The 12523-nt window shown below is 61.5% G+C and overlaps 1 protein-coding gene across 3 annotated transcripts in view; it reads right to left on the minus strand.

Annotated features, from left to right (window-relative positions):
* Positions 1-12523, minus strand: part of GAS6 (growth arrest specific 6) — a 33543-nt gene that overhangs the window by 5197 nt on the left and 15823 nt on the right. For 2 of the 3 annotated variants that reach the window (XM_053218244.1, XM_053218250.1), the window contains exons 4-12: positions 9224-9346; positions 8541-8663; positions 6025-6133; positions 5563-5685; positions 4909-5030; positions 4398-4516; positions 4001-4190; positions 2234-2398; positions 903-1071 (exon numbers count right to left, since the gene is read on the minus strand). In XM_053218244.1, coding sequence (XP_053074219.1) covers positions 903-1071; positions 2234-2398; positions 4001-4190; positions 4398-4516; positions 4909-5030; positions 5563-5685; positions 6025-6133; positions 8541-8663; positions 9224-9346 — 1243 coding nt within the window. The remainder of the gene's footprint in view (positions 1-902; positions 1072-2233; positions 2399-4000; positions 4191-4397; positions 4517-4908; positions 5031-5562; positions 5686-6024; positions 6134-8540; positions 8664-9223; positions 9347-12523) is intronic. The other variant, XM_027065288.2, reaches the window with a different exon arrangement.

The raw sequence follows: 12523 nt of genomic DNA on the forward strand, positions 1-12523 counted from the left end.
TGTGAGGCCACTAGACACACAGGCTGTGGACGTGGGGTGGGCGGGGGGGCACCTGGGGCCGTGAACCCGCCAACAGGGTCCACACAGTCGCGTGCATGTGCATTTTCCTGGGCCTGGGACCTGGCTCTCCTGATTCTCTGGGCACAGTGACAATAATTTAGGGCTCCAGGTCGCATGTGCTCAGGAAACAAGGTTAATTTTAAACCTAAGTAAGAGAGAGGAGGGAAAATCCCTTGGTCCCAGAGTCAAACAGAACCACTCAGCGGTCACCACTGACCCACGCTGTTCATGCCGGCACCCTGAGCTCTCTTCCCACCAGCTGGCGATCAAGGATGCACAAGATTTAGAACTTCAGTCCCAGGTAAAGTCTGTTTCTGAGACTGTTCCTCTGTCAGCATGAGCGGGTTGTTTGTTGTGTTGTGGCCCTCCAAGGTGGCTGTGCCGCTCTTCTCTCCTTTAACACTAGAGCTCTCCAGGGGCCCTGAGACGGCCCCTGTGACTCCAGGGTGCTGCCCCTCAGGGTCCCCGGGACGGCCCCTGTGACCTCGGGGTGCTGCCCCTCGGGGTCCCTGGATGGTCCCTGTGCCTGGGGTGCTGCCCCTCATCCGCTCCTCAGGATGCTCTGACTGCAGAGTCAGCCATGTTCCCCACAGCCGGCGTGGACACACCTTCACTCATCTCGTCCAAGAACCGTCTGTAGGCATCCTCTCAGATCCTTCATGTTCTCCTGCCTGCCCCGGTACCAGCACGGCCGCAGTTTTCTCCCATCTGTCCCGTCCTCCTCACTGGCTGACATGAGACCCAGAGTGGGAGCAGCCACCTGCGAGGTGGCTTCCTGCCTCGTGTGTTTCTCACTGCCTGTTGTCTGGAGGCCCAGCCCCAGCCCGGGAGCCCACACTTACTGTAATCGAGGCTGTAGAAGGCAAAGCCGGTCCCGGGGTAGAAGGACCCTCTCTCCGTCACGGAGAAACACTGCATCTTGGAGTTTGCTTTCACCGTTTCTTGGATGGTGGTGTCCTCGCCACTCAGCCAGTTCCAGCTCCTCATACAGCCATCTAGACGGGGGTTTATCTGGGAAGACAGAGAAATCCACGTGGCTTCCTGGGACCACAGAGACTCCTAGATACCATGACGAGGGGCCACGTGGTCAGAGCGTGGGATGCCCTCTGGGCTCAGGCATGTGGAAATCTGCCAAAAGATGAACAATTCCTACCTGTAAAGATGACTTATTTCCCTAAAGGGCTCCACACTGGGCACGATGACTCCTTGCAGGAGGCCCAGCACTCGCGGCGGGTCCTCCTGCCGCGCGTCGTGCACGGATGCCCACCTTCTGTGGTCGCACGCTCACTCCCAGAGCAGAGCACTGGCCACCCCCGGGAGGACGTGGGACGAGGTGATGTGAGCAGTGGTACCTGGTACCTATGGAACTGAGTCCAGGGGCTGGGAGTGCCAATTCCAGTGCACCAGGCATGCGCTACACGCTTTGGAGCAAATCGGGTCACCCCTGCCTGTATCTGCAAAGTGAGGAGGCGTAAGCAACTGTGGGACCCCCTGGAATGGAGACTGGCACCCCCTACCGGGATTCCGGCCACTGACGGCCACGCGCTGGGTGACGGGGAGATATCTACCGACCAGGGTGTGGGCTGTGGTGCAGGAAGGGTGAGGTCGGGCAGAGCTTCGAGGTGGACTAGTACTGACCTCTTCCACTTGGGTGGAAGTCCCAGCAGGACTAACAACCCAAATGTTCTTGGAAATTGTCAAAAAAGTTGACTGTGTTTTTTAATTAGAAAAAAGGTTTTTTTTAACGTTCATTTTTGAGAGAGAGAGAGACAGCGCACAAGCAGGGGAGGGGCAGAGAAAGGGAGACACAGAATCGGAAGCAGGCTCCAGGCTCCGAGCTGTCAGCACAAAGCCCAACGCGGGGCTCCAACCCACGAACCGTGAGATCTGAGCCAAAGTCGGATGCTTAACCAACTGAGGCACCCAAGGCGCCCCTTGAGCGTTCTTTTTGCTCAAAAATAATTTCATTGTGTCTCATTTTTCATGCGAAATAGGCATTTTTGTCATCACTTTAGATGAAAACTAAAGCTACTCTCACAGGGAGAGGCGGTGCACACATGCTTGCTGACTTCTGGGAAGCCACCGCCTAAGCCTGGGAAGCACTAAACACAGCAGCTCGCGGGCTCGCCTGATGGGTCCTGCACTCCGACTCCAGGCTGATGATGGTACTTACTGGCTGGACCAGGTCCTTCTCCTTGAAGGGAATGCCTCCCACGGTCAGGTTCAGATGATACAGTCCTCTGTCCAGCTGAAACAGGTCCCCGGCCACCGCGATCTTCATCACGGCATCCTTGTTCACCTTGATGACCAGATTCCGGTCCAGCTCCTCCACAGAGATCTGAAGGAAACCAGGGCCGGAGAGGCGGGGTGCACCTTCACCCGGGACCCCCGGCCCCGGGGCTCACCCGCACACCTCCCTGTCCCCGTGTGCCAACACAACCTCCCTCCAGCCGGGGTGAGGCTCCAGTTCCCAAAAGGCCCCCAGCACTGGCTTCTCCCTTTGCTCCTCCTCCTCCAAGTGAAGCCCCTCGAGCCGCGTCCCTTGCCCCATCCTGGTGCCTCTATAAGCCCTGCCGGGAGCTGCCTCCTGGGAGCAGGAACCCCGCCTGACATCACTGTTTTGGTGCCTCACTTCTCCCACCCGCAGGGGCCCCATCAAAGGCAGGGGGCACGTTTCTAACTCCCAGCAGGTAACTAAGTGTCTGGCACGGACCGGATGCTGTGCGTGAATTCACATGGACTCCAGAAGTTTGCATCTTTCCTCCTTTCCAAGCAGGAGAATGTAGAAACCTCTCTCTACACTCTGTGTTCTCCTAACCCTCCAGAGGTCCATCAGTTTCCTTTTTGGTTAAAACGGGAAACTTGTCGGTACTTGGGTCAGAGTGTGGTCAGGAGGACACGGTGTCCGTGAGGGGGCTGCAGGGGCAAAAGCAGGTCAGGAGGGGTGGCTGCAGGGGCTGCCAATGAGCCGACCCCGCTGACCCCACCCTGAGCAGCCAGTTCATGCACCGGGCGGGGGCAGCTGTGCCAGTCACCCGTCACAGGCCCTGCGTGCCCCAGCTTTCTCACCTGGGCGCCGCCCACCCCCCTGGACCCCACACGCCCCACGACCACAGGGGCCAGGCTGCCCGTTTGGAGCACGTGCCTCCCTGGGCCCTGAAGGAGGCCGCGTCCCTCTGGCTCCGCGGTCTTATCTGGGCTTTGCTGTCGGCACCCCTCCCGCAGCTCCGGAGACCCTTGTGCTGAGAGCTTGGGAAAGAAGGAAGGTGGCCTTACTTAACAGGGTGGACGCCTTAGCAGATGTCCCAGTGTTTTTATTCAGAAAGTCCTATTTTAACATAGCTTTTAAAGGGCAAAAGGATGCTCTTCTCTCCCAGGTGCTTACTAAGAGCCCACTTCCAACCAGGGCCCTCCAAACTTCAGGAAGGGTCCTGTGTGTCAGGCTGCTGTGCAGGGGGGTGCAGGCAGGGCAGTGGTGGGACACCTGCCTCTGGGGCTCTGGGTGCTCAGGGCACTCTCCAGAGGGAGGCACCCGTATGTGAGTGCGCCTGGGTCTGGGCGGGAAGGGCGCAGGTCCCGGGATGCTGCGGACACTTGGGCAGGAGCCGTGCCTAGATTTCGGCCCTGGACCCCCAGCTTCAGCGCCACGGACATCCTGAGCTGGACAGTTTTCTGAGGTGGGGTGTCCTGTGCACTGCAGGGTGACCAGCAGCCCCTGGCCCCACCAGGAGCTGCTGTAATGGACAGAATGGTCTCGGGGACACAGCCAGGTGTCCCAGGAGGAATGGCCCATCGAGTGTGAACTTCCCAGGGGCCGGGGCCCATGCCACTATGTGTAGTGTTCACCAACTGTCGGGTGCCTAAGCGCACGAGCAAACCCCAGGCCCTCCCCAGGAGTCCCTACGCCGCCCGGGCCAGGGGCGGGGGTGGCCACGCTCACCGTCTGCCATGTGCCATGGTTGATGACAGGCCCGCTGCTGGTGACTCGGCCGACACCACCGTAGCGGAGCTGCAGTTCCAGCCGGCCAGCCCGCAGGCCCAGCACGATCCAGGCACTGTCTTGATGACCTCCAGCAAAGAACAGGACCCCTTCGGGGTCAAAGGTCCTGAAGTCGAATTCAGCGAGCAGCCTGAGGGCCAGCATGAGAATCATCAGGTGACACACAGGCCCCATAGGACCCAGACCGACACGGGTGGGCAGGCACCCCGGGACTCCTTCCCCAGCGCCAGAAGCAGGCCCCGCAGTGGTGGGTGTCCATGCTGACCCAAAGCCTGGACTTGGCAGCGGGCTGCCGTGGATGTGCCAGGACCGCGGGGGGCTGCGAGCTGCCTCCCACCTGGTGGGCTGCAGCCTTTTGAAGCGCAGTCTGATCACGGGGGTCCCGCTGAACATGCGGCCCAGGTACAAGGACTTCACGCTTTTGGCCACATTGAAAGGCACGCAGGGCAAAATGTCCTGTGGAACGGGGGCGAGGAGTGTCAGGTGGGGCCCACCTGGTTCCACCCCTCCTGGCCACACAGGGCTTGTCAGGGTCGCAGGTCGAGCCCCCCTCAGCCATTCTGCCACCCAGGTGCATAAACAGGAGGCAGATGGGCCCCCCAAATGTTGGAGTGGGATGAGCGGGTGTGGGCGCACCCCCAGTCTGGGGGCTCTGGCTGCACGCGCACTGGGCAGGGCCTGCTTTGGGTGCAGGCTGCCTGCTGGGCCGCGGGTAGGGAGCCGCCCTGGGGGTGTCACGCACAGGACAGACACACCCCCCCCATCCCGCATTGCCACTGCCCTGGGTCACCAGCCCTCCTCCCTGAGAATGGTCTTCCCGAAGGGGGCGGCCACCCCGAGGACACTACCTCGCAGGTGTTCATGTCCGGGGACAGCTTGAGGCCCCCACGCCCGTCACAGTGGCAGGTGTAGCCCCCTGGGGAGTTGACACAGGCCTGCTCACAGCGCCCCTCAGCACACTCGTCCACATCTGTGGCCACAAGGGAGATGGGCAAGCCTCACCTGTCTGGTCACACGTGCGGCGTGCTCTCTACGGGCTCCACAGCACATGACTCAGGAGGCACCCACCCCCCACTGCGCCCACAGTGCTTCCCGGCAGGTCCAAGGAGCCGCTGGAATAAGCCAGCTGGTCAGCCACAAAGCACGTCCTCGTCTGAAGGGTCCACTGCCATTGGCAGGCACCCCCGGGGCACGGAGGGTGTGAGCGGCTGCACATCCCCAGCTGTCCCCAGACACAGTAGCTGGAACTGAGGGCCACACACAAGCCCATCTGCTACGGCGGCACAGGGCGTACGGTCTGGGGCAGGTCAGAGAAGGTGCCGAGCTGCACTCAGAGGCAGCACGAATGCATGTGTGTATTGTACGCGCACATGTGTGCACACACGGCACGCACACTCATGTGTACACGAGCACACGTGCTCACAGGTGGGTGCGGCGTGTTGTGTGTGCACGCCTGCACGTGTGTGTGCGCCTGGTGCCGGTGGGCGGCTGGGAAGAGGTACCTTGACAGGCCTTCTCCTGGGGACTGAATGCGTAGCCCTCATCACAGAGGCAGGCGTAGGAGCCCGGCAGGTTGCTGCAGCGCGCCTCCCCGCAGGCCCTGCCGTCTGCACACTCGTCCACGTCTGCAAGAAAACCAGCATGCTGGACCGGGGGGTTTCTGACCGCCATGGGGAGATGCTGTGGCGGGAGCACCGCGCATCGGGGGCGCAGCCCCCGGGGCAGACTAGGCCCACGCCCCCTCTGCCCAGCCACCGACTCTGCAGCCCCAGGCCCAGGCATTGGGGCCATGGGGGGCAGTTCCAATCGGTGTCCTGGACACTGGACAGGGCTCTGAGCACTGGAGCACAGGAGCAAAACCCCAGGGGCCTTCCGAACGGAGGGTACCCTGCATCCCTGGAGCAACTCCCCCCCAGTGCCCCCGGGATGCCACCTGCATCTCCCAACTCGGCCTCCACTCACACCCTGGGTCTCTCCACCAGAACTCAAACACCACACTATTGACAAGTTATCAAGGCTCTTCCTGAGGTTCCGTCCATCTTGCCCCTCCAGCAAACGACCAGCACAAAACTTCTGCAGTTAAAAACCCATTTCCTCCAGAGTCAGAAGGAACAGGTGGCTCGTGTCATTGCTACTTCAAACACCATGGGTCCTTACACGGCAACACAACACGTGTGTCTCCGAGCCCCACGCCATTCACGACTCCTCACGAGGGCAGCTAAACGCAGGCTTGCAGGTGCAGAATGAGGAAGACGTCGCTCACCGACCCCAAGAACGAGCCAGCAACCGCCCACGTCCCCCGAGAGACGGCGTGTGAAACCGCCAGGTTGTACCCGATCCATTTCCAGCTGTGTGGACGCTTCTGAGCCTGGACTTCATTTCAGGAGCCAGGCAGGGCCAACCCCACATCCAGAACCTTAGGAACCTGGCTCCCCCTAGTACGTGGGGCGTGCCAGCCGCACCAGGGAGGACACCGCACTCCCTGCTCTGCACTTACACTTGGCTGCAGGGCCCCGGGCTGCTCCGCACACAGGATGCCTCGTTGGCACAGGCTCTCTCTGAACACGGCCCATGAGGCCCTACCATGGTACCAAGGAAACCACAGGGACCCCCCCACAGCCTCCGCAGCCTCTGTTGCTCTACAGAAGCTCATGACCTGGGCTTCAAGGGGTGCAGAGTCCCTGCGGGGCCTGTGACAGCGGAGGGGCCGGGGCAGGAGGACCTGAGAGCCCGCGGCAGCATAGGGAAAGGGCTCCCCTGTCCTGGCCCTGTGCCCACACACTAGCACTTCCCAGGCCGGGAAGCCTCCCCATGGGAAACAGCGGACAAAGCTCCGGACCCCACGCGTCCACGTGGCCCCTTGCCACCTTGCTTTCTTCTCCCACAGTGCCCATTGGCCACAGCCACAGAGCCTCTGGCAGTACTGTGGGCCGGGCTGGGGGCCCAGACAGCTGAGCTCCAGCCTCTGGGCCCCTCCTCCCTACACCTCACATCCTGCCAACACTCTGCCCATTGGAGATGCCACTGTCGGGCAGTTGGTCACAGAGCACGGTGACTGGGAGCCAAAGCAGGTGAACAGTGTGCAGCATTGGCACGGGGGGGCAGAGAGCCTAGGCCCAACCATACTGTGTGCACTGCGGCCAAGAGGTCCTTGGGCCCAAAACAGGCTCTTATCGCCCTCCCCCTGCGGGGGCCCCCGGCCCACCTCCCAGCCATGCAGGCTGGGGACCCCTCCTTGCAGCCAAGGACAGATGATGGAGAGGCCTGGGTCCCATTCCCTATGCTGCTGGGGGGCCCTTGAAGTGGGGTGCAGCGACCCCACTCCCTCCTTCCCAGTATCTCGGGTTCTGACTGAGTAGAACAAGATGGAAAGTCCAGGCTCCACAGTGATAAGGCTCCCCATTCCCCACAGCCTCCCTTGCCTGCATCTGGGGGTCCCAAGGTCCCCAAAGAAATAGTTGATGGCCAAGAGAAAGGGAGGTATGTGAGGACTGGACTCGGCAGGCACACCCTGAAACCTGGCAGCAGAGGTGGGGCGCCTGCCATCACGCTAATCATTACTCAGTCATGCTGAGGACAGCACCTTGCAGCCCGCTGACCCTTGCAGTCGCTGACCCAACAGGTGCAGAGTCCCGTCCCACTACCCTACACGCTGTTCTGGGGGCAAAGGCAAGGATGCAGGGAATCTCTGGGACCCCTAGAATCCTCACACATCATAGACTTGGCGAGCGGGTGGGAGAGAGATTCTGGTCACTCAGGGACTTCTGAGGAGGCTAATGCAGGACGTCCCCCATAGCACACGGCACATTTCCTGGGGGCATCCAAACAGACCATCTGCCCGCGGCCCTGAGAACCCTGCCCCTCGGCCCCAGCAGGTAGAGGTGCGTGGGCCATGGAGGGGCCCTTGCTCCGGAGGCTGCTTCCCCCTCAGTACCTCCATCTTGTTCCAGGGCAAGCCAGCAGCACTCAAGAAACGTCCCAGATTTCCAGGGACATGCCAGTGACAGACGTCAGCAGGTCCGAGTTGGAGGGTGGGGTGAGGGTGGGCGGAGAGCTGCCCCTGTGAAGTGGGGTGCCCCTGTTGTGCAGTAGGCTGGCCACAGCTTGCAGGATGCTGGGCCGCAGGGGGCCCGAGACAGAAGGGACGAGAGTTGCCTTCGGCTTGAGCCTTTGCCAGAGGGAAGCAAGCCGGGTGGGTGTGGATGGGGGCCGCCCCTGGGTCAGAGGGAGTGGCTGAGAGCCCGGTGACTCATCCCGGGTTGGATGCTGGGGCAGCTCCCGTGGCCGCTGACATGCCCGGGCATGTGCTCTGCGGAGGCCCCTCCCCCTCCTCCCGCCTTTGCAGGGACCCACAGCCTCTCGCGAGGTGACCACCAGCCTCAGCAATCTGGCCATCGTGCCGACTCTGGCAATTTGGCAGCTGCACAGACCGACGGGGAGGGCACGGGGAGGGCTCGGGGAGGCTCGGCCCAGGCGTTACCTTGGCAGGTCCTGCTGTCCACCGTGAGCGCATAGCCACTGTAGCAGGCGCAGTGGAAGCTGCCGGGCTTGTTGAGGCATATTTGGTTGCAGCCCCCATTCTGCTGGCTGCACTCGTTGACATCTGGGCACAGAGCAAAGAGAGGCTGGGGAGCATGCAGAGGTGATGCACAAGCACCTGCACGCCTGTCCCCACAGGAGACCCCGCTGTGCCGAGGGTGGTGCCCGTCTACCCCGAGTGCGCACTGGAGGAGGGCAGGGCCCCGGGGTGGCTTGGAGCAGCAGTGAAGGGGCCCCCGAGGTCACCAGGTCTTGGGGCGTTTTTCCTGCGGCTTCTTTGCTGACCCCCAAAACTGCAGACAGGGAGGTTGGACAAGGCCCCACCCAGGGTCCCCAGGGGTAGCCCTACGGTGGCTTTTCTTCCAGTCCTGCCTGAGCCAGGCCACTGCCAGCACCTGATAGCTTCTCAAAGGTTGGACAGCGCCGTGTCCTTGGAGGCGAAAGCAGTGCCTCTCCATGTTCTTGGGGGACGTGAGGGGCCCCTCCTCTCCTTTCTCCTCTGAGCCGGAGGGAGGTAGGCCGGTCATGAGGGGCCAGGTACCTGGACAGTCTGGGGCTCCTGCCTCCTCTGGAACAGGCCCTGCACATCCCCGGATGGGCTAGGGGCACAGGGAGGGGCCTCACCTCTGTCACAGAGCCGCCCGCCCCAGCCAGCTCTGCACTGGCAATAGAAGTTGCCCATGAGGTCTTGGCAGACTTGGGTCCCCTCCTTGTTGCAGGGGTTTGGGGAGCACTGGTCAGGCAAGTCTATGTTGAGAAAAAGGAGAAAACATTCAGCTGGGAGGGAACGGCCAGGGGGCAGGCCCACCAAGGTGGGCCCAGACTAGAGGCATGGACCCCAGTTCTGGGCAGGAGAACAGGCATGGAGCAGGTGGGCCAGGCCCTCGTCTGTTCCAGGGAGATCTGGGTCAGCTTGTAGGGAGTGCCCACCTGCCCGCTGGGCCAAGGGCAGCAGAGGAGGACGGGGTGGGCCTGGCTGGGCCCCTTGTGCTCTGGCCTCCCAGGGAGCAGGCCCACAGACCCCTGGCTGACCTTAAGGGTCACATGAGGAACCCCCATCCCGGCCGACATCTCCACCGTCCCCGGCCAGGCGCCCCATCCACTCAAACCCCAGCATGCTCCCCGCAGGGCTTGGCGGCCACAGGAGCACCCCCACACCACCTGGCCGGATGCGGGACTGCCGAGGCCCAGGCTGCCTTGGCTCTCCCAGAGAGGGGTGCCGGCCGGCCCCTGCTCAGGGGGTGGTCTGCCGGCCAAGACTGTCAATCACCACCTGCTTCACAGGCTAGTTGAGACAGTCGCAGGGAGTGCCTTCCAACGACTTGGCATGTGAGCAACTTCTCACAGGCCTCTGAAGCCCAGCTCCAAGGTGCCATAGCTGCAGGGCCTGCCCACGAGCAGCCTGGCTTGCCTGGGTGCTCGTGCTGTGTGGGAGGGGCTGGCCAGGGGTCTCCAGGGGATTTCAGCACTGAGGCCCAGGCTGACCTCTGCCGCTCTCACTGTGCCCATGCTCGGCAGGCCCAGGAGATTTCTGGCCCTGCAGCCCTTGTGTGGGTCAGCTCTTGCCTTGGTTCCTCGACATACCTTGGCCAGCCTTCCCCTCCCCTCTTCCAGCATGGACACCTGCCTCTTCCAGCCTGGGGACAGCACTGGGCCTGTGGCTGAGGTCCAAACCCAGGGCCAGGGCTGGTAGACGGGGCGGGAGATGCCCAGAGTGCCCGTAGCAAACTCGCTGTCCCTCAGGCAGGTATCCTTCAGCGGTGTGGACAAAACCTTGCTGCTCTGGACTGCTTCCCTGTGGCCCTGGGGACTGTGGGCTCCAGGCTGGCCAGCTGACAGCCATCCCCAGGCCCGCAGGGGAGAGCAGGTTACTTTGTCACCCTTCCCAGGGCCATGCACCCCACAACTCTCTGATCAGGTCAATCACTTCTCTTGTATTTACATGTATATACATATTTTTAACATTTATTTGTGTTGGAAAGACAGCACGAGCAGGGGAGGGGCAGAGAGAGGGAGACACAGAATCTGAAGCAGGTTCCAGGCTCCAAGCTGTCAGCACAAAGCCCGATGTCGAGCTTGAACCCGTGAACCGTGAGATCATGACCTGAGATGACGTCGGACGCTTAACCGACTGAGCCACCCAGGTGCCCCACTTCTCATTATTTATGGAGAGAGTAGCCCACACAACGTGGTGGCTGGGCAGGTGGAGAGGCTCGTCAGACTCCCGGGTTTTCCAGCCTCTTCTCTGCACGAGCCAACAGGGCCCCCAAGAGCCGAGAGCTCAGGTGTCTGTCCTGCTGGGAGACTGACCAGGTGGGCACAGGCCACTGTTTATCACTTCTTCCTTAAAATGACTGACATTTCAGGGGCGCCTGAGTGGCTCAGTGGGTTAAGCGGCCAACTTCGACTCAGGTCATGATCTCACGGTCCATGAGTTCGAGCCCCGCGTCGGGCTCTGTGCTGACAGCTCAGAGCCTGGAGCCTGTTTCAGATTCTGTGTCTCCCTCTCTCTGACCCTCCCCCGTTCAGGCTTTGTCTCTCTCTGTCTCAAAAATAAATAAACATTAAAAAAAAATTAAAAAAAAAAAAAAAGACTGACATTTCCAGCCCAACGCCAGGTTTGGGGACAGCATTTCTACCCCAGGCCTTGCTTGTGGTCACCAGCAATGAATTCCTAGTAGAGCCCTTCTCTGCCTCACCAGCCTGGGGCTCAAGTGACCCCCAGCCCATCTGGGCCTCCTGTCAGCCCTCACTGGCAGGACTCCACACTCCGCCAAGCTGCGTCCCTTTGTCCCATGCAGGTCTGTGACCTTGTCACCAGGGCCCCACTTCTTGGGGAATCCGCATAATTGTGTGCAAATAACTGGGGCCCGAGTCTGGCATTGGGCTCCTCCTGTGGCCCTGCCACACTCACTGGCAAGTGTTGACCGGACACAGCATCCCCAAATGCTTTGTGACACTTGCACAGTTGTTTTTGGCAGGGAAGGTAAATGCCTTCTCCCCGTAAGCAAGCAAGAATCGGGTCCAGGAATGAGGAAACGGGGCCTGGGAACGGCGTGTCCCACAGCCACCAGGAGCTGGCAGGTCAGCCCTGCAGACCCCACGCTGCCCGTGGGGAGGGGCAGGAGGGCTGGGGAGGGCAAGGCCCAACACCAGCCCCAGAGATGGCAGATAGGGCAGGAGGGTTGTGTGCCGTGTGCCAGGGCCTGGCCTGCCTGCTCACAGCACAAGCCCAGTGGGGCCCCCAAAGGCAGAAGGGTGTCTCCACTTGACGCATTTGGTTCAAGATTCAGTTATTTCAGAAGTGTGCATTTGACACGTGGAACTGCCTGAAATGGCTAAAGCTCCTTGAATAAAAACGCCTCAGGGACCCACAGTCCAGGGTGGAGACAGACTTCCCCAGGGGACACCGCAGCAGGGCTCCCACAGGACACCCACAACAGCGGCCCCAGGACCCAAGGAAGGGGGAGGGGTGGTATCTGAGCATCTGACACTGGGCAGGGGCCCAGCGAACTCCTGTGGGATCGAGGGCGTGCACCTGAGAGCACGGGTGAGGATAAGCCTCTGCAGGCACCCAGGGCACCCGCTTCCCTGTGGCCGGGCCTCCAGCAAGAAGGAGCCTTGAGAACATGGGGTTCCCCTCGCCCCCACGCGGCCCTGCTGCTCTGAGCAGCCGTGTGATCCCTCGACAGGAGGCCTTTCTCTCCATCTCGGAATGAAGGTAAAGATGAGTTATAAGCTGGATGACACACTCAGTGCAGGGCCCACTGTGGCCAAAGGGAAGGGGCCCTTCGGACACGGCGGGCAGAAGGTGGAGACGTCGGCGGGAAGAAAGCCACAGGCCTGGAGCGCAGCAGGGCTGGACACAGGCACCTGGGCAAACCGAGACATGGGCTCTTGGGGGACATTGCTTCGATTCTGACA

The sequence above is a fragment of the Acinonyx jubatus genome, chromosome A1 (assembly GCF_027475565.1).
Source record: "Acinonyx jubatus isolate Ajub_Pintada_27869175 chromosome A1, VMU_Ajub_asm_v1.0, whole genome shotgun sequence".
Classification (NCBI taxonomy): Eukaryota; Metazoa; Chordata; class Mammalia; order Carnivora; family Felidae; genus Acinonyx; species Acinonyx jubatus.